The sequence below is a fragment of the Lacerta agilis genome, chromosome 9 (assembly GCF_009819535.1).
Source record: "Lacerta agilis isolate rLacAgi1 chromosome 9, rLacAgi1.pri, whole genome shotgun sequence".
Lineage (NCBI taxonomy): Eukaryota > Metazoa > Chordata > Lepidosauria > Squamata > Lacertidae > Lacerta > Lacerta agilis.
The window spans coordinates 16,184,875-16,210,389 of NC_046320.1; the positions used below are offsets into that span (position 1 = coordinate 16,184,875).

The window sequence follows — 25,515 nt, forward strand, 5'->3', positions numbered from 1 at the left end:
TGAGGGCGATTGGGGGCGGGCATCATTGTATGCGTGACATCAGAACGTTGGGAAGAGCTGGGGGCGGAGCCAAATGCAGCGGCCATGCTGTTTCAATGGCCGGCAGTGCTGCCACTGGGGGGAGACTGCTTTGACGCTCCTTCCCCTCTGCGGGAAGGAAACAATCAAATTGTTTCTCAATTTGACCATTTTACATGGTTTTGTATGTACAGTGGTACCTTGTTTTGAGTCCGGGATCCGTTCCGGAGCCCCAGACACTTGACAAAAGGGACGCTCAGCAAAGCGCCGCTCTGCACATGTGCATGGAGAGGTTTGCGCTTCTGCACATGGTCGAAGCACGGTTTAGCACTTCTGCGCATGCGCGAGCGGCAAACCTGGAAGTAATCCGTTCCAGTACTTCTGGGTTTGCTGCGGACATTCGCCGAAATGGATGGTCGATGGAGCGGATGTTTGCGGAAGTATTACTGTATTGTGGTATTTTATGCATTGTGATTTGCAGTTATTTTTATTGATCCTAGTTTAGTCATTATTTATTGTAACTGTTGAGAGTGAATTTCTGCTTAATTATTATTTGCTGATGTTCTGAGACTTAATTTTATTGTTTACTATTATATTCTATTAGTTTTTTTTGAAAATTACTTTCTTTGATATCAGTTGTTCCATTTTAAAGTTACGTTTTTATTATGACTTTTTGTATTGGATCAGATTATGATAAGGGGTGTGTTCTTTGTTGTCTATTCTGTTGCCATAAACCACCTTGTGTATAATAATATAGAAAGGTGGTATACAAATTAAAAGTGAAATGAAAATGAAATGAAGGAAGACCCCCACTGAGCTCCACAGTTTGCCTTTGTACTTTTTAGACATTGGGGGGCTGGCCCTCAGCCCCAAAACATTGGGGGGCCAAAAAGGTTTGGTGGCCAGGAGCTGGTGCCCCTCAATAAAGCAAGCTTTCCAGTCCAAATTCGAGCCCTAAACCATGAACTTTGGGGAACATCTCTAAATCAGTCAAAAAGACTATCTGTAGATGGTTTTGATTTTGCAGTCCAACATATAGATAAGATAGCACAGTCCGCCTGGAAACCAAAGCTCAGAAGATAGCCATGAGTGCAAAGAGACCATAGAGCAATGCACAGGGGTAGGCAACCAGAAACTGCTGGCCTTCCATAGACAATGCGGAAGTGAATATTTTGGAGGCTGAGAGGCTGCACCATCCAATAATGAGGAGAGCTAGCACAGTTCCAAGAAACCCCCTGCAAGAACATAAAAAAACCCTTACTGGTTAATAAGAGCCGAATAAAAACACTTCAAGAGCCTTCCTAATCAGGGATGCATTGATAGCCAAGGGCCAGCGGCAAAGACAATATAACATCAAGCCAAACAAACAGAAGATGAGGGGAGCAGGCGGGAGGGCATTTTTCATTTCGGGTGAAAAACAGCTTCACAATTTGCAGCTTTAAAAGACTAAGCAGCAAGTAGTAAATTAGTCAGCTGCTATCTCGTTTGTTAGAATGGTAAGACAAACAACCGCAGCATTTTCATCCCGCAGCGAACCAGGAGCTGGCGGCAGATAAAGAGAAATGTGTGCATGATGTAATATTTGCACTGTGCAATCTAGGGTAACGGGCACATCCGCCCTGCAAACTCATGCCGGCTTTGTATCAATTTGACTGACTTGTGGAGGGAACTGGAAGTTGCAGCTTAGTGAAGGGTCTGTGAATTCACTCGTGCCACTGCTGCCGCCCCCCCCCCCCGCCCCCCGCAGAGAAACAGTTGGCGCTTTTCTCCGGACAGAGGGAATGACGAATGAACTGGCCGAATCCTGTCATAATGATATGCCTGCTATGTTAGCTTGTTACAGGAACAAGCTATTTGTTTGTTCTTATACTGACGTCGTATCCCCTTGTCCTCAGTGCAGCTTACAGCAATTTCATCAGTATCTAATGGGCAGCTTGAGGAAACAAAGGAAGGGAAAATGAAAATGATAAAGAATTCATTTCCAGTCACTAACCATTTTTTTTTTTGGTCCTCCATTACTATTCTTCTCTGTCTCCAAAATATAGCTCTCTTGAGATACACAACTTGTTTGGCTACCATTTGTCTCTCTCTTCCCTGCCAGTCGCACTTCACCCCTGTCCCTGCCCTTACCCCCCCCCCGGAAAACAAATCACACTTTTAAGGAAAAATCTATTTGGGCCCTTAAATATTTTGCAGTGAGGGACACAGGTGATGTGTCAACTGACAGAGAAGCCACCATAGATAGGAATGGTGCCAATGCCAGTTTGTCTTCATTGCTTTTTCTCCCTCTCCTGCTCACAAGAGAGTTTAGCCTAAAGATGCAAGGTGCTATTTCATTGCCTGTCTTACTTTATATATCTATACCTATATATCTATGTACACTAGAGGGGCGGAACTTCTGTTCCGTGGGCCCAATTAGAACCACCAGATCTCCCAGTTTGTCCTGTGGGACCATTTCAACTAAGCCACACCCACCTGCTCTACACTCAAAATCTTGGTTCTAAATCTGCACAGGCAAAAATGGGTCACCTGACATTGTGACATCAGGTGATTGACAGGAGAGTGGTCCCACCCACCTGTCAAACTTGGTCCATTCAGGCTGGGGGAGAAAAGCTAGTGGGCTGGATCCAGTTTCCTAATTCTGATGTTCATGGAACTCTAGAGTGACATACAAGGGTGGGGGGAGCCACAGGGATTTTATAGTTTAAATTGTGATGGGTTCACTGGACATTTTATTTGTGCATTTTCTAAAATGGGAAACAGGTCTGTTATGAAGTCTGGCAATTCTCCAGAGTAAACCCATTGTGCTGTTGCTATTTTTAAAAAATACACATGCAGTGCTTTATACACGAAAATGATTACATGGTTAACCAATTAACCCTGCATATCGCTGTAGAGGCTGCTAGGGTTGCCATGTTTTGAAGAGCAAAAAAGAGGACACATTTGCCAACTTCTACTTTTAACTATGGATCGCTATGACGACTCTACCCATGAAAAAAGAGGACGTGTCCTGGAAAAAGAGGACATATGGCAACCCTAAGACAAGACAGAATTAATGGCGGAATCACTGTTTGCCATAATAAGGGAAGAAGAATGCTTTAGTATATGGATTATTGCCAGGACAGACGTTAGCTGCTCAGTGGAGTAAGGCGGAAACTCAGTACGACAAAAAAGCAACAACAACCAAGTCCAACAGCAGCGAAACGTACTTAGATGCAACTGCTGCTTTGTAAAATGAATCAAAGGGATTTTTTTTCTGCTCCATTTCCTGGTTGCAGTTTATCCAGAGCTGCTTTTGCAGCTCCCACTGTTCCATCATTGATTAGGGTTGGAGGAAAGCAGGAGGGGTCACTAGCGAAACATTCCCCACAATCCTATCCTAACCTGGGCGAGAGCCCTGAACAGGTGATACATGCCAGATTTAGTTACCTGGCTTCATCTGTTGGCTATGTAAGCAAAATCCAACCTTCCTTTACAGAGGCAGTATACCTCATTGTGTGCTGGGAAGAGGCAACTGAGGGTACTGGGGTGGCTGGGCGATATATCAATATATTGTCCAAAACCGGTTTGAAATCCATATCGTTATATTGGTTTCATAATTTTTGATCTGGCAATATACAGTGGCACCTTGGTTCTCGAACTTAATCCGTTCCGGGGGTCCCTTCGACTCCCGAAACCATTCGAAAACCAAGACATGGCTTCTGACTGGCTGCAGGAGCTTCCTGCACTCAGTCGGAAGCTGCGTCGGACGTTCAGCTTCCAAAAAACGATCGCAAACCAGAACACTCACTCCCGGGTTTGCAGTGTTCGGGAGCCAAGCCGTTTGACAACCAAGGTACCAGTGTATCACAAAGCCTGATGTGTCTGTGTGTATGTGTGTGCTGTGCAAAAAAACCGTGAAGCCACCCAATGCCTCTACACAGCTCCATCCTTATTTCAGACACCATGATTTATCGGTATATTGCAATGTTTAGCTGGTGATATATCACAATGTTGAATATCAGGCCCTATAGGGTACCTGTCACTACCATGATATGAGTATCTAGAATAAATTTGGCTGGCCGCAATTGGAAAAAAAAGCATGCTAACCTAAACAGATCCAACAAAGCAATTCCCATAACTCTCTGTTTCCCCATTACTTCTCTTATCCTTGCTTGTTATTTCCTGGTGTCCTCTGTCTCAATGAAGCTCACATTACCCCTTCCTTATCATTCAAAGCAACCTGCCAGCATTTGAGATGAAACTTCATACTTACTGTAGGGAGAAGAATACAGCGTATGTTGATAGGATCACCATGGGCAGCAGGCAGTAGCCTAGCACGCTCGCCACACAGCCGTAGGAAACACTTGGGATGCTCATCAGGTTGAGCAAAGCATGGATTGCTGTGCAACCAATAGCACTCATGCCATAAACGTAGCCAAAGTGGACTTTTCCAGCCTGTAGAAATGAAGAAAGAGAGGGCGGGATCACCATGCAAATGGTAGATCAGCTGGAAAAGAAGTGGAGGGTCCTTCTTTCTGCCAAGCTATGGAGGCAATGGGGGTAGAATTTGCTGTTATGTGATTGAATCCCGCCTAAAAACAGGGACAGAGGAGATGCATCCTTAAGGATTCAGAGATGCATTGACGATGGGGGAAATGTGCTGGAAAGTGTGGGGCGACATTTCATTTGACACAACATCATTAATAAGAATCATTGTTATTATTATCTAAGCTTCCCACGAATAAATCGGAATGAGTGCTCGATAAATAGCAGATGTAATCTAAACTCCCCGCATTTTTGTGTGCAAACCAGATCAGGGGAGTGGCTCATCCAATAACCAACGTTGTCTAATCTCCCTGCAAACACAGGCGAATGCTCAATAAACAGGGTGTTTGGAAGTGCCCTGAGATATAATTGACCTGTAACACATTTCCTTCAGCATGGAAAGCCAACATACCAGGGAGTCAGCTATGCAAGACCCTTCCTTCCATCCCGACATCTAGTTTTCTACATGGAAGGTTTTCTCTGCCATATGGAAGAACAACCAGTCAACTATTGCCTGTGGTCTGAAGTGATGGAGCTTACCACTCCAGTGAGAACCAGGGTCTAGCTTTTGCTGACCTTGCTGGCTTATACCTGTTCTTTTTTGTCTTCTCCATACTGAGCGTTCTGCAAAGTGTTTAACATCTGGGTGCACCTTTCTGTTGCAGCAAAGATACATCATGTCTCTTCATGAAAAAAGTATGAAACTTTCATAACTGAATAAACAAAATGAGTCTGAGCACGTGTGCTTGGCCTTTATAAGCAAAGGAATACCTAGAAAGTTTCGGTGAAACCTTTTATGAATCTCCAAGCTGATGGCACCAATAGTAAAATTGTGATTTCTTCCCTTAACATTCAGCCAAAAAGCAGTCACTGCTGCATTAACCTATCAATGACCACTGATCTTTTCATGGCACTTTTTTTCTTCTTCCTTTGCTTCACCCAGTTACCATTCCCCTCCCTTTTAGGGTGCAATCCTACACATCCTTTTGTTGTTGTTGTTTAGTTATTTAGTTGTGTCTGACTCTTCGTGACCCCATGGACCAGAGCATGCCAGGCACTCCTGTCTTCCACTGCCTCCCGCAGTTTGGTCAGACTCATGTTGGTAGCTTTGAGAACACTGTCCAACCATCTCATCCTTCTCCTTGTGCCCTCAATCTTTCCCAACATCAGGGTCTTTCCCAGGGAGTCTTCTCTTCTCATGAGGTGGCCAAAGTACTGGAGCCTCAACTTCAGGATCTGTCCTTCTAGTGAGCACTCAGGGCCGATTTCCTTGAGAATTGATAGGTTTGATCTTCTTGCAGTCCATGGGACTCTCAAGAGTCTCATCCAGCACCATAATTCAAAAGCATAAATTCTTTGGCGATCAGCCTTCTTTATGGTCCAGCTCTCACTTCCATACATCACTACTGGGAAAACCATAGCTTTAACTGTACAGACCTTTGTCAGCAAGGTGATGTCTCTGCTTTTTAAGATGCTGTCTAGGTTTGTCCTACACATCCTTACCTGGGATTAATTCCCATTGAACTCAATGTGACTGGCCCGTGAGGAGACCCACATGGGACAGCATGTTAATAGCTGTAGACTCCATAACAAAGACAGTCTTGGCAATTTGAGAGGACACTTTTATCTCTGAAAGAGAATTAACGGGCCACTGGCTTTTCCAACATTCATATTTCCAGCACTCCCCCGACTGCTGCTGACATACTGTGGGTATATAATGCCATTAGTGTAACAGATTACTATCAACAACCTCGATAGTCATTAAAGGTTTTCAATAGGTTTAGCATTTTCAATTTGGGCCGGGAGGTTTGATCTGCAATATTTCCTGCAGATGCTGCACATAAACACAATGCCAGCAATAATCAGCTAATATTTTAACTTGTTTGTTCCAGAGCATTTGATTAATTGACACAGCCATACTTAGCAGCTTAATCTAAGATTAACAAATTGCTTGCGCCAGAGGCAGAAGACAGCAAGATAGCGGCTAAATGAAAACTCTCTTTGATATACTGCTTGGCGGAGGAGAGAGGTTTTGGTGCAATAAGAAAGGGATGGGGATGGCTGGGGAGGAGAGGAGGGAAAATGAAGCTGGAACAGATCAAGTCAAATTATCTTCCCGTTTCCCATGTTCCACATGTGTTTCTTTCTCCTTGACTTTCATTAGAGGCTCGTTTGTGGGGAGGGGAAATTAACTGCTTTGGAACTTAATATTTCTGATGAGGTTTATGTATTATTGTACACAGAACACAAATTACTTTCTCAGATCTAACCTTTTATGACTTAGCCCACAGACTGCAACTCCGGCCTAGAAAAACTTGCCATCCCCAAAACTACCTGAAATACAGACCAAGGAGGAATATGTTCAAGCTTCTCCGAGAGAGATTTTGCCAGAAATTGACACAGAAACCAGCATTCTGGAAATCTGAATGTCATTCAGCCCCAATACACCAACAGCTCAAGGCTGCTCAGTATCTTTTAGGTCTCTGTTTCAGGCAGTAGAACAGGAGATGATGCACACATTTTTCAGTGGGTGCAACCACCATGTCTTGACTCCAGGGGTAGCAAAAGTGCTACCTTCCAGAGATGGTTTGGCTACAGCTCCCACCATCCCTGACCACTGGTCCACACTGTCCGGGCCCGAAAAGAGTTGGAAGCCCAATGACAACTGGAGAGAACTAAGTTGGCTCCTCTCATTCTACTCCATCCCTGCTTAATGGGGAGGAAAAAAATGCAGCCTGGTCTCGGGACTTAAACAACAGCTTGATCTCCAGAACTCAGCACACCGAAGGTTTTCATCACATGGGAATGGACATTATTACCTGCTAATTGGTGCTGATCCAGCAGCTGTTTAAAAGCGTTGCCAACTTTGTTTCAAATGTTCTGGTGCCTTAGCAGGGTCAGGCCCCGAGTGAATCAGAAAGCAGAAGTCATCAGAGTAAGCCAGAGGCAGAATCACGGACAAAAGCTTCCTCTTTGGCAGGTGCAGTGAGTCAACATGTGCCAATGAAGTCTAAAACGGGACAGGACAGGCTCCATTTCTGCCTCCTTTTCTCTCCCATCTTAAGCCCCCCATGGAGGGCAGCTATGAAAGAATCACACACATAAACACTGCAGTCTCACATGCAGCCGTGTGTGAAATTGGGCTGAACCTAACGAGCTGGCATCCTAACATGCAATAAAAGCTAGAGGTAAAGGACCCTTGGACGGTCAAGTCCAGTCAAAGGCGACTATGGGGTTGCAGTGCTCATCTAGCTTTCAGGCCGAGGGAGCCGGCTTTTGTCTACACACAGCTTTCTGGGTCATGTGGCTAGCAGGACTAAACCGCTTCTGGTGCAACGGAACACCATGACGGAAACCAGAGTGCACAGAAACACTGTTTACCTTCCCACCGCAGTGGTACCTGTTTATCTACTTGCACTGGCATGCTTTTGAACTGCTAGGTTGGCAGGAGCTGGGACAGAGCAACGGGAGCTCGCCCCATCGTGGGGATTCGAACCACCGACCTTCTGATCAGCAAGCCCAAGAGGCTCAGTGGTTTAGACCACAGCACCACCCGCAGAGGGCCTTCTTGGTAGTGGCGCCGTCACTGCAGAACGCCCTCCCTTCATATGTCAAGGAGATAAGCAACTATTGAATGACTAATAAAAGACATCTGAAGGCAGCCCTGTTTAGGGAAGTTTTCAAAGTTTGATGTTTTATCGTGTTTTCATTATTCTGCTGGGAGCCGCCCAGAGTGGCTGGGGAAACCCAGCCAGATGGGCGGGTTATAAATAATAAAATGTCTATTGTTGTTATTAATCACATAATTAGCAAAACATATAGTGCTCTAAGCAAAAGCACTGCTGACAACTTTTAAGGGGAAATGTTCCAATAAGGTAGTTTCAGGTAACTACCTAAAAGAAGAAAAAAAAAAGAGCGTTGGGTTGTTGTTTTTTCTCCTGTTGGTACCTAGTTCATACATTGACAGCCCTATTTACAGACGCTCTCAGCCGCTTTCCTCTCCCACTTGCAATAAGCCCTTTTTGAACAGGTCAAGAAGCACAGCAGCTGCATCACATCTGAGTGGCTCGGAAGATTTCAAGTTCAATGTGTTGTGCTTTATATACTGGAAGGTGCCTGGGGAGGGCACAACCGCACAAGGCAGCTGAGAAAGCTTTCAGTTCATCAATTAAGTTGGTGAGATAGCTGTAGGTGCTGCGTTCGGATGTCTTTTCCCACTATCCCAGCGACAGGGAGCCTGTGGCTCTCCAGGTACCGTGGACCTGACCTCCTATCATCATCCCTGACCATCGATCAGAAGCAGTTCACTTGAGCAGGGTGCAGCCACAAGGCTAGCTTCCTAGCAGATGAGTCGCTGTTGAGGGAGAGGAGTGGCAGCAGGGAGATGGGCATGGTCCATCTGTGTCACAAATTGGCTGGAGTGGTGGCTGGATACTGAGGGGTTGGAGACTTGGAAGAAGGGATCAGTGATCTGGGGAGGCTGTAACAGCCAGGAGATGAGAGTCAGAGGCAGGAGAAGCTGCAGGACTGGAGTGTGGACAACAGGTGCAGGAGGTGGGAGAGAGAGGTTAGGTGGTGGCAGAGTCAAGGACTTTCATACCTCCTCCTCCTGCCTCCACCTCTCCTGCTCCACTGTCTCCCAGGACCAGGAGAGGACTGAAGTGGGAGGAGCAGAAGCCACTTACATGCAGGTGTAGTCTTTGCCTGCTTGTGCACAGGTCGGATGGGGAAGCCGAGATTTGGGGTGGGGCCTCTCCGTTGAGGCAACTGCCTCATTAGGTGTATACCAGGAGTAGCTGGGAGTTGTAGGAGTGGTGGAAATGCCTTTCGCTAACTTGTTAGTGTACTTCTGCATGCTCTCCAACATTTCATAGAATCATAGAATCATAGAGTTGGAAGAGACCACAAGGGCCATCCAGTCCAACCCCCTGCCAAGCAGGAAACACCATCAAAGCATTCCTGACAGATGGCTGTCAAGCCTCCGCTTAAAGACCTCCAAAGAAGGAGACTCCACCACACTCCTTGGCAGCAAATTCCACTGTCAAACAGCTCTTACTGTCAGGAAGTTCTTCCTGATGTTTAGGTGGAATCTTCTTTCTTGTAGTTTGAATCCATTGCCCCGTGTCTGCTTCTCTGGAGCAGCAGAAAGCAACCTTTCTCCCTCCTCTATATGACATCCTTTTCTATATTTGAACATGGCTATCATATCACCCCTTAACCTTCTCTTCTCCAGGCTAAACATACCCAGCACCCTAAGCCGTTCCTCATAAGGCATCGTTTCCAGGCCTTTGACCATTTTGGTTGCCCTCCTCTGGACACGTTCCAGCTTGTCAGTATCCTTCTTGAACTGTGGTGCCCAGAACTAGACACAGTATTCCAGGTGAGTTCTGACCAGAGCGGAATAGAGTGGTACTATTACTTCTGCGATGAAAACAGGGATGTCCTGTTTTCATAATTCATCATAATTGTCATAACTTTATTATTTATACCCCATCCATCTGACTGTGTTGCCCCAGCCACTGTGGGTTGCTTCCAGCATATATAGAAACATAATAAAACATCAAACATTTTAAAAAAAACTTCCCTATACAAAACTGCCTTCAGGTGTCTTCTAAATATTGTACAGCCGTACCTTGGTTTTCAAACACCTTGGTTCTTGGACTTTTTGGCTCCCAAATGCCGCAAACCCGGAAGCGGGTGTTCTGGCTTGCAAACTATTTTTGGAAGCCAAATGTCCGATGGGGCTTCTGGTTGGCTGCAGGAGCTTCCTGCAGCCAATCAGAAGCCGCGCTTTGGTTTCCGAACGTTTTGGAAGTCAAACAGACTTCCGGAACAGATTCCGTTTGACTTCCAAGGTACGACTGTATAGTTACTTACCTCCTTCGCTCAGGGGGTCGCATAACTCCATACCTTCCCACATTTATCCTGTGAAAATAGGGGCGTCCTAAGGAAAAGCAGGACATTCCGGGATCAAATTAGAAACTGGGACGGCTTCTGTAAATCTGGGACTGACCCTAGAAAATAGGGACACTTGGACGGTGTGCTTTTGACAATAAAGAGTTAATTGTGTCAACCTCTCCGCTGCCTCCCTGCTCTCCTTCCCAGTAAGCAGCAGTGACCTGCCTGCTGGGAAGATAGAATAGTGGCTCTGAGCACCTGGCGAATCTCTTCTGCCATTGAATCCACTGTCTGGGGCTGGCAGGAGTTGGAATCCAGCAATGCCTGGAAGGCCACAAGTTGGCCTGCATTGCACTGTTCAACAATCCGTTGTGCTGATTTTCATTTAAATCTAAACAACTCCCTTCTGAAAATTAGTTGTTTCTGATAAATCTGTCTCTTCCATTTATTTCAGTGTGATAAGCTGTGGCAAAGGAGGGGGGGAGCCTTTCGACATTCCTTATCGCATGGGGCCATGGGCGTACCCAAGGGGGGGCAGGAGGGGGCACCTGCCCCCCCTAGAAGCAAAAAATAATAATAATTAAATGGTTATTGGCAGCCTAAAAGGAAAAAAAAGCTCTCCTAAAAAGCTCAACTACCGGTCTTTCTCCCCCTCCCAAAATCTAAATAACAATTGAGCTCTGCCGACCGGCAGCCGGCCACTGTGTGTGTGTGTGTGTGTGTGTGTGTGTGTGTGTGTGTGTTGCGCTGGCTGATCGTTGCAAAGGAGCTTTGGAAACAGTTCCCTTGCATGGTGAGTTGCAATGGCTGAGGATCCTAGCAAACTGAGTTTTTCAGCCATTTGGGGGCTTTCTGTTTTTTTTTTTTGGGGGGGGGAGTTTTTCTGTTTTTTGAAGCTGTTTTTGTTTGCTGTTTACATAATATGGTCAGTAATCTCAAAAGGAACTGAACCCCTAAAAAACGGGGCATTCCTCATCCCCAAAAAAGGTCAACAACTTTGAGCTGAACCCCCAAAAACGGGGGTAGATCACTGCTGAAAGTAGATCACAGTCTCTTGGGAGTTGGCCACCCCTGGTATAAGACATGTAACTAGAATAAAAATTTAAAAAAATCAAGCAAATAATTGCAATAACTACTATAATAAAGCACTGCTATAATTATATATCATTTTCCTAAAATTTTGGTTTCATTTGCCTTTCCGTGCTGAAATGTCACAACCTGAACGACCATGGCTTGCCCCCCCCCCCCAGTTTTGATCCTGGGTACGCCCCTGCATGGGGCTTTTAATCGGGCTCCTTCTCCCTACAAGCCCAAAGTCGTTTGCCTTTCTGCTGAGGATATTGCTATGAGAACAGCTGCAGTTTGCACTATACCTTACCAGTAGCAGCATTGCTCCAAGCGCCAGGCAGAAAACCATAGGCCCTGTCAGGTCCGTCTCGTTCATGATGCTGCCATCTGCTGGCTTCATTGGGTTGAGGACGGTTAATGTTTTTTGCCAGATGTGATCAAAGTTGATCCCCAGCTCTGCAACGGAGGAGGGGAAAAGAAGTTTAAAAACTGTTAATCATCCTAAATGGAAAACCTCAGTGCAATAGCTCGCTTCAGAATAACAAAACAGTCGGTTGGCTGTAGGCAAATTATTCTAATGATGCATGCGTTGTAGCCAAGACTTAATTTGGAAGTATTGATTACTCAGTTATGCAAAGGAAAACTATGTGAACCAGATGCCAGCACTGTCCTCAAATGGCTTTGTTCTCTCTCCCCCCTCTCACCCCCTCTCTCTCTTCCTCCCTCCCTCTCTCTCACACACAGTCCTGAATAACTTCACTGACAGGAATAGCCCTGTTGAATCAGGCCAATGACCCATGTTGTTCAGCATTTTGTTCCCGCAGCAGCCAAGGCACTTCTGGAAAGTTCACAAGCAGGACCTGAGTGCAACAGCCTCAAACTGCATGCTCTGTTTCTCTTGCACCCAATACAATATGTGGATGAAATCAGACATATTCCAGTGCAAATGTTGATGGATATGCTCTTTATATCCATGCTACATTTACAGTCGTACCTCGTGTTACGAACGCTGCATGTTGCGTTCGTCACGGGATACGAACGCGCCAAACCCCGAAAGTACCGGAACGGGTTACTTCCGGGTTCGGCGGTTCGCGCATGCGCAGACACGTCAAATGACGTCACGCGCATGCGCAGAAAGCGCCGAATCGCGCGACGAGCATGCACAGATTCGGCGCTTCAGGATACAGACCTTTCAGGTTGCGAACGGGGCTCCGGAACGGATCAGAGGTACCACTGTATTAATTTGATTAATGATCTGCCCTTACAATCCCATTGTGTAAGATTCGGCTTTATTTTCATAAGCCAATCGCCAATTTTGACAGACAAGAAAGTGGCTGTAGGAGACCCCCCCTTTGCTTCAGAGTAGGTGGCTTTCAGGATTCGGTGACATAGGCTTTGTTAGAGTCATTGCAAATGGAATCCCTTATCCAGACCTTGTTCAGAGTAGCAATGAATTTGCTCTCCGCCACAATAATGAGTTCCATAGCTTTACTGCAGAACAGTCTTGAAACAGTTGCAAATGAACAGTACAAAATACAAAATAACGCATTGCTCGTAAATAAGCAAGGAATGCGGTCTGATCTACTTTTCAGTCATTAATACAGTTAAATAACTTTCCTCTCTCTGCAACGAGATCCTATGCAACCACCTTGCTTGTTCATCATCTCTTATACTGCTGCCGGCTCCCGCAATGGACTAAGACACTAAGTTCTCAGGTTTCATCTTTTTGCTGTGAGAGATCTCTGCTTGGGTTTCTGGGATGAATTAGCCTTAAACACTCTCCTTGCCGCATTTGCTAAAGACAAACATCTCATGCCTAATGCACACCTCTCTGCACAGCATTTTAAATACAATACAGTCAAACGTAGCATTTTATGAATATTAAACTTATACTATTAACAGGCCTGTTCTACTAGTGATCCGACAAGCCAAATGCAGCCTGTCAGCTGCAAACATTGGAAACCTCTCAGCTTTTTTTGGGGGGGGGGATATTTGGCTTGGATGAATTCTGAGCTGAATCAGGCAGATTTGGAGAGATTCTGGGCTCTTCTGAGGTGAAGCAGGTATTCTGCAAGGCGTCCTATGCCAAACTGGGCTGCTTTCAAAGCCACAGGGCTGCCTTAGAGCTTCGGAAACCCCAGAAAGCACAAAGAGGTTGAAACACTCTAGCCCTGTAGAGTGTCTAAGCCAGTGTGGTGTAGTGATTAAGAGCGGTGGACTCGTAATCTGGTGAACCGGGTTCGCGTCCCCGCTCCTCCACATGCAGGTGCTGGGTGACCTTGGGCTAGTCACACTTCTCTCTGAAGTCTCTCAGCCTCATTCATCTCACAGAGTGTTTGTTGTGGGGGAGGAAGGTGTTACGGAAATTAGGGGGGGGGTCACCTAAGCAAAGTTCTTCCCGAGTAAACTCATTTGTGGTGTGGAGTGAGGCCCTTAAGGGGACCCATCTCTCTGCCATGATCCAGTAGACAAGAGACCACGTACACAGGGAAATGCCTCAGCAGGTAATCTCTGGGTGCTTCAGGCTAATATCCCTCAACCAGAATCCCATTGTTCTCTCCCAGATAAGTGCTCAAGGTATCCTTGCCAGTACTTAACACCCATTCACACTTCTCAGGGCTATCTGCCTGATATTGCTCTGTTTTCCCCATATGTTAATCTTGTTTTTCCTGTTTTTCCTATATGTCAATCATGTATAACCTTTCCCTTTCGTGATGTAGTGATGATGTAGTAATGATGTTTCCAAACTGTATTCTGGGATATGATAGGAGTTTTTAAAAGTTCTTGTAACACTGCTCTGGGTGTGCAGTTTGACTGTAACCTATTGCGCAATAAACCCTGTCTTGTCCTTGCTCCAGTGGCTGGACTTCTTTTATTTAACTCCGCAGAAACCAGTGGGCTTATCCCTAAGGGCCAGGTGGCTGGGCAGTTCCACACCTGGGATTTTTCAATTACAAAGGGAAAGGAGATCTTTGCCGCTTTGGGACTCCTTTGGGTAGTGATAAAGTGGGATATCAAATCCAAACTCCTCCTCCTCCTCCTCCTCTTCTTCTTCTTCATGTTAAGAAAAATGTGGCGTGTTTTTTTGGGTGGGGGTGTTCGTGAGAGAAGCAGGCAGATACAGTCATCCTTCACACTAGGTTTGGATTCAGTGGTTGGCTAAATTGGACAGTGGACAAGGGTTCCTGGGCTCAGAAAGGCCCCCACCAGCCCCTCGCAAAACCTCATCACCCTCCATCTTGTCTAACACATGCCTCTGAGAAATGCAGTCATTTTGGGTGAGATGGCCAGGAAAATGCCTGTTCTGCTGCTGCAGTTTTCTGTGGCACCTAGGAAAACCTTCTTTAACAACAACAACAACCTGAAGTTTACAAATGTATTTCTAATTGCTATGCCAAACTGCTCGGAAAGATGTGAAGCAACGGGGACGGCAGAAGTGTGTGAAATTACCCAAGCTTCCAGCAAAAATAGCATTTCGCTTCTGATATTTTCACAGTCAGGGTGGTTCACAGTCAGTGGTTCCCAAATCGTGGTCTGTGGGATCAGCCATGGTCAGCGAGCTTCGTTCTGATGGCCTCTAGCATGTGCACACTAAATATTCACAGCGACTTTTAATTGTGTTTTATTGCTTATTTTATTTTATTTTTTAACATTGTATTTTATTGCTTTACAATTTCAATCCGATGGGCTGCAAATTGTAATACAATAAAATACAATTTAAGAAATAAAAGAAGCAATAAAAATACAATTAAAAATCGTAAAGCATCTAGCACAGCACACGGCAATTTCTACAACGGGCAGAGGAATTGTTAAGCAGAGTGTTGGCAATTGTCCAACGGTCTGTGTGTGGGGGAGTTTGGGTGCCAAAGGTACGGGGCGGGAGGAGAGAGAGAGAGAGAGAGAGCAGGGCATGGTCCACTCAGAACTGAGGACCCCGCAAACTAATGAACCATCTATGAACAAGCCACTGTCTCTCTTCCTAATAAGATTGCAAGGATAGAATTTGGAGGCCGTTTAAGCCACTTGCGTTCCTCCCTGGAGGTTCCTCTTAGGCAGCTTCCCAGCCTTGGGTCCCTGGGTGTGGACTACAACTCCTATGCTCCTTGAGCACTGGCCATATTGGCTGGGGGTGATGGGGCTTTCTGTCAGGCTTCGGGGAATCTGATCCCTTCCATGGTAGCAGCTAATAAGCAGAGAAACAATAAAAGTTCTTACCAAGCAATTTATTCAATAATTCACAGAGAGCAACGAAGGAAGGCAGTCTCCCTAAGATAATGGCATTGCTCCAATTAAAGTCCCACCCCCTCTGTCTCTCCTATTCTACATCACCCCTGTGTTGGCTAATCTGAGCTTTTCACCTCTGAACTTTCTGCCTCTGAGCTCTCTGTTCTAATACCCTCAATGCACACCTAGTCCTGGAGGAGGGGGTGGTCAGGAATGCTTTCCAAAGACACCGAGTCTGTCAGCTGTCTCTTCCCTGGTGCTGCTGCTGCTTCTTCCTGCTGTTCCTCTCCCAATTTTTCCCAGCTTCTCCCCTCTGCAGCCTCTGAACCAGTGTTTTTCAACCTTTTTGGGGCAAAGGCACACTTGTTTCATGAAAAAAATCACGAGGCACACCACCATTAGAAAATGTTAAAAAATTTAACTCTGTGCCTATATTGACTATATATAAAGTAATTCTCTGGAATTTTTCAATTTTTCCCACGGCACAGCAGGCAACATCTCACGGCACACTAGTGTGCCGCGGAACAGTGGTTGAAAAACACTGCTCTGAACTGTGCCCTTCTGCAAACCACTGTTCTAAATCTATACTGTCCTCCTGTTCCCAGAAAGGTTCAGGAGAAGTGGGGGGGGGCACTGCTACAGGGGCATTTCCCACAATTCCTCCTCAGTCCAGCCTCTGACATCTGTCAGGAATGCCAACTTGGCCCCATGACTGTGGGTGCCGGGGCTGTGGGTGCCATGCAGTGTGCATGGCCCTGACACCAAAATTTGTGTGTGCCCAAAATTTGTGTGTACCCGGTGTGGCGATCACACAGGGTCCCCGGACCTTTCACAGTCTATTGATCCCTGTGCCACCACAGCGCTTCGCTGCCACCAGCCAGGATCCCCCCCCCCCTGTAATCACTGTCACAGTCAGGGTCTGGATTTGAACAAAATAATAAGTGTTTATTTTAAACATCAACAAACTTAAGATATTAGTTACATTGGTATATATTTATTCTTATCACAGCCCTGTCTTGATCCTACGCTCACCACTCTACCTCACCGCCAACCCTCACAATCACCAACCAACCACCAACCAACTGTCTCAGTCAACTGCCCTTAACCAGCTGCTTAACACCAACTGACTAACTCCAACTGCCTTTTTTCAGCTGCCCCTAGCTCCTTCTCCCTCTGTTTATTGGTCTGCCTAGGGTCAGTCACTTAAACCTTTACTTACTCCTGCACATTCATATATTCTCCAGGAAGGGCAAACGCCACACCCAGTCTGGTGTGCTCTGGTACCCAGGGACCCAGGCAGTTACCGTATTTTTCGCTCCATAGAACGCACCGGACCATAGGGCGCACCTCATTTTTAGAGGAGGAAACAAGGAAAAAAAAATATTTTTCTGATTTTCCTCCTCTAAAAGCCCTCTGTGTGTGTGTGTGTGTGTGTGTGTGTGTGTGTTTGAGGATCAGCTAAAAGTTTTGCAGCTTTTTTTGCAAAGGGAAAAGCCCTGGCTTTTTTGAGGATCAGCTAAAAGTTTTGCAGCTGTTTTTGCAAAGGCAAAAGGCTTTTTTTAGGATCAGCTAAAAGTTTTGCAGCTGTTTTTGCAAAGGGAAAAGCCCTGGGGTTGTTTTTTTTCGAGGATCAGCTAAAGGTTTTGCAGCTTTTTTTGCAAAGGGGGAAAAGCAAAGCTCCTTTTGCAAAGGGGGAAAAGCAAAGAGGAAAAGCCCCATTTTTATGAGGTTTAACTCACATTTCTGAAAAAATCTTAAGGAAAGGGAGCCATTTCTACAGTTTCCAGACAGATAATCTAATCAGCCAGTCACATGTCCTGGGGAAACAAACAACCTCCCTCTGCAGCACATTCAACAAAGGAGGGCGGGGCTGAAAGGGAGCCGGGACTCTTATCTCTCTCCCGATCTCTTGCTGATCAGCTGCTGAGCGGGGTCCTTTCAACACTCCCTTTTCCTTTGTAAAATAAAAAGCATGATCCTCTTTTGGCCCCTGGGCAATTCAGCTCCAGGGACCACCATTCGCTCCATAAGACGCACAGGCATTTCCCCTTACTTTTTAGGAGGAAAAAAGTGCGTCTTATGGAGCAAAAAATACGGTAGCACCTACAGAACTTTTAGTCAAATGGCATCTGGGGACTCTTGAGTTGGGGGAGACTGCTCAAAGGAGTAGGTTTCAAACGTGATAAGATTAGGTATGGGTAATCTGTGTAGATTAGGTATGGGTAAATTGATGCTTTTGAATTATGGTGCTGGAGGAGACTCTTGAGAGTCCCATGGACTGCAAGAAGATCAAACCTATCCATTCTGAAGGAAATCAGCCCTGAGTGCTCACTAGAAGGACAGATCCTGAAGTTGAGGCTCCAGTACTTTGGCCACCTCATGAGAAGAGAAGACTCCCTGGAAAAGACCCTGATGTTGGGAAAGATGGAGGGCACAAGGAGAAGGGGACGGCAGAGGATGAGATGGTTGGACAGTGTTTTTGAAGCTACTAACATGGGTTTGGCCAAACTGCGGGAGGCAGTGAAGTATAGGCATGCCTGGCGTGCTCTGGTCCATGGGGTCACAAAGAGTTGGACACGACTGAACGACTGAACAACAACAAATCTGTGTCTCTCCAGATGCTGTCACACTTCAACTCCTATCAGCCTTCAACTCCTATCAGTCGGCATAGCCAGAAATCTGGAATGATGTGAGTTGTAGTTCAGTAACAAACAGAGAGCCACAGGTTCCCCACCCCTGCGGCAGGTAGATAGACTTGGGGGTTACTTTTGTCCTGTTAGGGATCAAATGGAGATAAAAACTGTGCATTATTTAAATATATGGGGAAAGACTAGACTCTAACAGGGGAGTCCTGTGGAGTGCGGATACACAATCAAAGCACATTCAAAACACATCCCATTCCCCCCCCCCCGCCAAAAAGAATTCTGAGAACTGCAGTTTAAGTGTGCTGGGAATTATAGCGCTGTGGGGGGGGGTAAACTACAGTTCCCGGTACATCAGAATGAGATGCAAATATTTCCACTGGTATTTCATGTACAGATTTTGTTAACCTTTTTCATTATTTAAATTTAACACAGTTGATGTTGTTATGGTACTCTACAGTATGTTATAGTTATAGGAAATTTATCAAGTTTTGCCTTGGAATACGCTGCCTTTACTTTTTACAAAAGCCGGCAAATTTATTACTAGATATGTAAACAAGATTATAACAAGTGTTTATTAATTATAGGTACCTTAACATGATATCTGATTATGCAATATAAATATAGAGGGAAAGGCAATGCTATGAAATCTGAATACGAAATTTATTGTGATGCTGTCATCTAGAGGCAGTAAAGTACATGATGTATGTGCCATAAAAATGAGCTATCACCTTTATTTTCCATGCAAATTGTAGTGCTGCCCTTTCAAATATAAACATGTGTCTGTGTTACAAATGCAAGGCAACAAATTAAACAAACCTCTCTCTCTCTCCCTCACCCCAAAGTTTCTGATTTGATAGCCTAAGATTGAATATTGCTTTTAAACATACTTTTTACCTAGGATTTTGACTGTGCTGTGATCAGTTAAATTACTATTCTGGGCACAGAGCAACTGAAAACGTGTGTGTGTGCGAGTGGTAAGTTAACACATACCAAACTTCAATAAACTTTTCTCTTGCTTACATTTATTCATTTATAAGAAAGGGAGTTTTAGTTGCAATTTATAGCTTGATATTTTGGACATTATGAAATGTCTATTAATAGCATGTGATCTGCTGCTTAATTTTAACATGAAGGAAGTTGGCAAAATGGATTCAAGAAATGGAGTAAAATTTGTCTTTTGGCTTGCAAGCAGTGTAGAGCACGGGTAGGCAACCTAAGGCCCATCGGCCGGATGTGGCCCAATTGCCTTCTAAATCCAGCCCACGGACGGTCCGGGAATCAGCATGTTTTTACATGAGTAGAATGTGTCCTTTTGTTTAAAATGCATCTCTGGGTTATTTGTGGGGCATAGGAATTCGTTCACCCCCCCCCCCAAAATATAGTCCGGCCCACCACATGGTCTGAGGGACAGTGGACCAGCCCATGGCTGAAAAAGGTTGCTGACCCCTGTTGTAGAGGGTCAGAGCTGGCCAAAAACATTTTCAACTGCTGGAGGTGAAAGACAAGATGCTCCCTCACTACCAATCCACATGCACCAGTCAAAGGAACTGCCATTTGAACTGTGCTTTAAGATTGGTAACAGGATAGCATCTTCCATCACACCTGAGGGCAGCCGACTAGGTTAAGGGGCACAGGGCAGGCCAAGTGGCACACACAACACTGCCATCTAACACTACCTGGGCACAACTCTCAGCCCTTGAGCATCTCCTGCCTGAGGCAGCAGAGGCCACGCTTTGCCCAATGTCAGGGCCGGCTCTAGGAAGGACCACTGTGCGATGTTGTGTGGAGAAATGTCACCTTCTCTTGTTGGGAAGCCAGAAAGGGGGTAATATTCCAGGCAGGTCATTTCCCCAGCCTCAGATGAGTTCCACCCCTCATTTAGACAAGTTCTTGTTAGTAATATTGTAGGGAAGGAAAATAAATCACTTCCTTGACACCACAGAAATTTGCAATGAGTATTAAGGGATTCTGCTCCACGTATAAGCCGCCGGAACACAGGGAAAGTGTAATTAAGTGTTTTAATTCCCCACCTTCTAGCAAAGGCGGTTCTTCATCAAAGCTGTCAGGGTAAGCGTTGTTAGGCGGGAACTCTGAGGTAAACGCCGGTTGAAAAATCTGCCCTGTGTACTGCTGAGAAGACGAAGCCCTTTCTGGAGAAGTAAATGCATCTGGCGGTGGCGAGGCAACTGCCCAACCTCTACAAGGAAGACAACATGGGGAACGGGAATCAAAAGCACTGCTACTGGAGTGAAAGGGCATCTTCCTCAAAACAGTGAAGTATGAATTGGGTCTAACCAGGGGTCGGCAAGGCTTACCGGGCATGGGCCGGATCACTCCTGCGAAGATCCTCCGTGGGCCGGACCGGCACAGCATGACACCAGAAATCGCATCTGTGCATGCCTAGATGCCGAAAATTGCGCCTGTGCAGAAGCAATTTGCAGCATCTGGGCATGCGCAGAAGCAATTTCCAGAGCCACGGAAGAGCGTCCCCGTGCCACGCTGCGCCGGTTTAGCGCAGCGTGCGGAGACTCGCCGAGTGGGCAGCTCAGTAAAGGGGCGGCTCGTGGACCAGTTAAACGGCTTCCGTGGGCCGCCTCCGGCCCATGGGCCTTAGGTTGCTGACCCCTGGATCGGACTATATTCACATGAAAGCATTTCAGAAGTTGTGTGTGTTGCTCAGAGCTTTGCTGCAGCTGCTGAAGCGCATGCCCTACCCCACCCTGCGCTGTCATGACATCATGATGCTGCACTGTCATGACATCACAGTGTGGGGTGTGGCGCACTGAGCACCCACAGTGAGGAGCCTAAGTCGGTGCCGTTGACTGGCCCTGAGTGTTTTTGGCTGGCTAGAATGTGTCCGTGAATTTTGGTAATGCTTCTTGCTTGTCTGGATGGAGGTCAGAGATGGAGGACGGAGTGAGTGTGTGTCGAAACTAGCCCACTGCAGAAAGGTAAAATTTGTTGCTGGCCCTGCCCATCGCTGACACATGCTGCTATGTCTGGTCTCCCCTGCTCTGAGCTAGAGTCTGGACTTAAGCCCTGTGTTCCGATTTGACTCATGATATCCAATTGTGTGGCACTGTCAGGGTTTGGGCTACTGGCATTGGCTCTTAAGCTCCGCCTGGGTCACGATTTGCAGCTTGGGGGTTTAGACAGCCAATCGCATTGAGAGTGGGCGTGGCCCAGGCCTTCAGAAATACATATAAGCAGTTGCTTTGCCCCTGGTGCCTCAATAAAGCCTTTCAGCTGAATCACTGCCTCGAGTATTGCTGGAACCCACATAAACTTCACATAGAATCACAGAATTGTAGAAATGAAAGGGACTATGTGAGTCTTCTAGTCCAACCCCCTGCAAACCCTCTCCCCCTACAAAGTTTCCATGGACATACAAGCTTCAATCTTCTATTTAGGCAATCAAACCACATTCTAGCCAGCACATGAGAGGTGTGTGGACAAACAGTGGTGAGGGGGTTATTTCCTGGGAGCAGAGGGTGTGGTTTATGCAGGAGACATGACCTGGGAAAGCCCTAAAGACTGGGGAGAGTGTGTCCCTCCGTGATTCCTTTTATGTGCATCTCATGGACACCAATATACATTTCCAGATAGCTCCATCTCATGCAGGGCCAGCCTTGGACATTTTGCTGATTGAGGTTATTAATTAATTAAATAATAATAATAATAATAATATATTTATTATTTATTCCCCACCCATCTGGCTGGGTTTCCCCAGCCACTCTGGGCAGCTTCCAGCAAAATATTAAAATACAACAATTCATCAAATATTAAAAGATTCCCTAAAGAGAGCTGCCTTCAGGTGTCTTCTAAAAGTCAGATACAGTGGTACCTCAGGTTACATATGCTTCAGGTTACAGACGCTGCTAACCCAGAAATAATGCTTCAGGTTAAGAACTTTGCTTCAGGATAAGAACAGAAATCGTGCTCTGGCGGCGCAGCGGCAGCGGGAGGCCCCATTAGCTAAAGTGGTGCTTCAGGTTAAGAACAGTTTCAGGTTAAGAACAGACCTCCAGAAAAAATTAAGTACGTAACCAGAGGTACCACTGTAGTTGTTTATTTCTTTGACATCTGGTGGGAGGGCATTCCACAGGGCAGGCGCCACTTCCGAGAAGGCCCTGTGCCTGGTTCCCTGTAACCTCACTTCTTGCAGAGAGGGAACCGCCAGAAAGACCTCAGTAAAACCTCTGTGCACTCCCCTCCTCACTGTGCCCTGCCATTTTCTCCTGTTCTTCATCATGGCTGGGTGGCCACCTCTCACCCCTGCCAGGTACCCAGTGATCAAGTCTGCTGGGCGCTCCCTGCCTCTTGGTCCTCCACTGCTGTGGTTGTGCCACGTGCTGCAGCCATGGTCCCTTGCCGTGACCAACACCATGGCCCAACCACCAGCAGCGTGTCGTGAGCCTGCTGCGCTGAGACAACCACCTCACCGCGGCTCATAGGCGAGCCAGCCCATGAAAAAGATGTGCTTTCTGTAGCATTTGGAAACTGGAGAATGTGTTGGCCTCGGAATGCGCAAAATGGAAGGCAGCATGTTTCCAAAAGGAAAAAAAAAGGAAGGAAGGAAGGAAGGAAGGAAGGTAAAAAAAATATGCATTGCTACAACTGTGTTCAAGAAACATGGGGATTAATATTGAAAAAATATTGGTGGGATCTTGTTTTAAATCTGTGTTATTACATTATTATTTTTTTGGTAAAGGGACTGTAAAGTACCCTAAACATACATTTTAATGTATTTTGTTTTATTGTAAGTGCAGCCAACTGATACGCCTCATAAAATTCTCAAGGCTGGAACACTTTTTTTTAACCAAAGGGGAAAAAAACCAATTAAATTGTGTTATTAATTGCAATTGAAATGCGATGTTAAAATTAAATCAGTAAATTTGTTCTGTTTCAAGCACTTACTGTTTGCTTCCATACTCATTTCCAGGGGGTTCAGGCCCGCTATAATCTTGCTCTTGGTTTTCAGCGCTGTAATCTGACTGGTAAAAATCTATATCAAATTGCTCAAAGTTTGACATACTGAAGAGAAGGAAAACAGATTACTTTAGCAACAATGTAATCCGAAATATGGCAAATGTTTGATATGTGTGTCTTTTGGAACAGAAGCTGGGAATCCAGGTTTACTTATATACTGGGCGTTTTCTCTGGAATTAAAAGCATTTCTTCCGTTAATTTTACAGTGAATCGAAATGATGCAGCCACTAATCTGTTGCATTCTATAACAAGTCTATGAAATCATGGGCACAGCAGAGAGGTATTTTTCTCTGTAGGAATGCTAGTGAAACTGGCATTCGATTTACTATATGTAGACTCCGTATTTTTTTCATAGTTAAGTTAGCACCACAATTTATGCCGATGCCCCCCTGGCCCTAGATGCTAGCTTAGAATTTCTCCCCACTCTTTAAAAAAAAATATTAAACAGGTTAATGGAAAATAGACTTTACCTATTCCACAGGTAGGAGAAAGAAGCCAGCAATGAACACTCGTCATCAATGCCATCTCTACCTGCTGCTGATTCATGGGTCAGAATCGAGCCCTTCCCTTGTGAAAGGAGACTATTGAGGTCCCACAGATAAGATATACAGTCATACCTTGGTACTCGTACGTTTTGGCTCCCAAACGCCGCAAACACGGAAGTGGGTGTTCCGGTTTGCGAACGTTTTTCGGAAGCCGGACGTCCGGCGCGGTTTCCGATTGGCTGCAGGAAGCTCCTGCAGCCAATCGGAAGCCGCACCTTGTTTTTTGAAAGTTTACGGAAGCCGAACGGACTTCGGGAAAGCATTACGTTTGAGAACCGAGGTACGGCTGTAAGTTTGTCTAGGGGAGGGGAGGGGAAAGGATTTATAGAGTCTGCTTGTTTTCTGTTTAGCTGTGGCTTTCTAGTCAGAAGAGCTAATTAGGGTTTACACTTCAGGAAGTGGGTACAGGATTGCATCCTAACAAAACCATACAAAAAACATCCTGAAGAACCTAAGTACAGTACTGCCATCCTGAATAGGGGCAAATGCCCATGTCACCCTGTTTTCTTGCTGATATGGTACCAGCAGGTTTAGGGTGTGTGTGTTTGTGTGTGTGCGCGCAATGGGGCAATAGGGAGGTGGGGAAGGTTTGTGAGTGATTCACCCACCACCTCTGCTCCTACACCAGTTGAGGGCTAGAGAATGTCCAACTAGGCCTCTAAATCAGGCGTAGGGAACGTGTGGTTCTCCCAGATGTTGTTGGACTCCAGATCCCATCAGCCATAGCCAGGAGGGCAAATTGCAACGGATGATGGGAATTGTAGTCCAACGACTTACCATCCTCACTCTATCAACGAATAAAGTAAAAGAAGACGTAAACCCATGCAAGAACAACTTTCTAAGAAAAAACTTTGAAATGTGATCAGTATTTCATCGGGAGTTCTTAAAAAAAAACAAAAAAACACCACACACACCACAGAATGCATTTTGTATTTACAAGTGCTGATTGATATCCTATAATCAAATCAATCTGCTTCAGCCTGATGCCTTCATTTATCAAAAATACTTAGCACAACAATTATGCCATATAGCAACTCTCTTTCCTGCTAGTTAACAAATCATTCATGTTTCCAAATTTAGAAGAAAATCTGATTTATTTTTAATAAGTCTAGTAAATTAGAGGGGGATTTTTTATTAGAAATGTGACATTTTCTATAAATTATGTGCACATAAAATTATGGAAGTACATAATAATTCTTAAAGCAACCCTGGAATATATTTTCTAATTTAATTGTCAGTACACTTTTAATGCTTTAAAATGCCTTTAATATTTCTCAGGCCTACCCCACCCCACCCCACCCAAAAAAACCCCCATCCAAAACAAAAGCCAAGCTGTTGCTATCAGTTACTTGAGTGCGTTTAAAAGGTGCACAGCTGGGACTTAGAACCACTCCTTCTAAACATTTAAAACTGAAGGCCCATACCTCTTCCTACCGTCGATGAAAATTCCCTACTATAGATTCAGCTTACATGCAGAGAAACCAGCCAAGCCTTCTGGTGTCTTCAGCAGGGTGATCTTGAGCTATTTATAAAGTCCTAAATTTGGCTTTCCAACAGATGCATGACAGAAAGACTTTCAGTGCCGTAGACATTATTTCCAA

At 45.5% G+C, this 25,515-nt stretch overlaps 1 protein-coding gene across 2 annotated transcripts; it reads right to left on the reverse strand.

Moving 5' to 3' along the window:
• Window positions 1-695: 695 nt before the first annotated feature.
• On the reverse strand, window positions 696-25,515 carry YIPF7 (Yip1 domain family member 7). Of its 2 annotated transcripts, none has more exons than XM_033161204.1 (6): window positions 25,385-25,515; window positions 23,298-23,414; window positions 20,411-20,577; window positions 11,822-11,967; window positions 4,274-4,455; window positions 696-1,253 (listed from the first exon to the last, which is right to left on the reverse strand). In XM_033161204.1, exons 2-6 carry the CDS (start codon window positions 23,411-23,413, stop codon window positions 1,091-1,093), a joined length of 774 nt encoding a protein of 257 aa, XP_033017095.1. In that variant the 5' UTR covers window position 23,414; window positions 25,385-25,515; the 3' UTR covers window positions 696-1,090. The 2 variants fall into 2 exon arrangements, with proteins under 2 accessions (XP_033017095.1, XP_033017094.1); XM_033161203.1 differs by having other exon boundaries at window positions 698-1,253; window positions 25,339-25,513.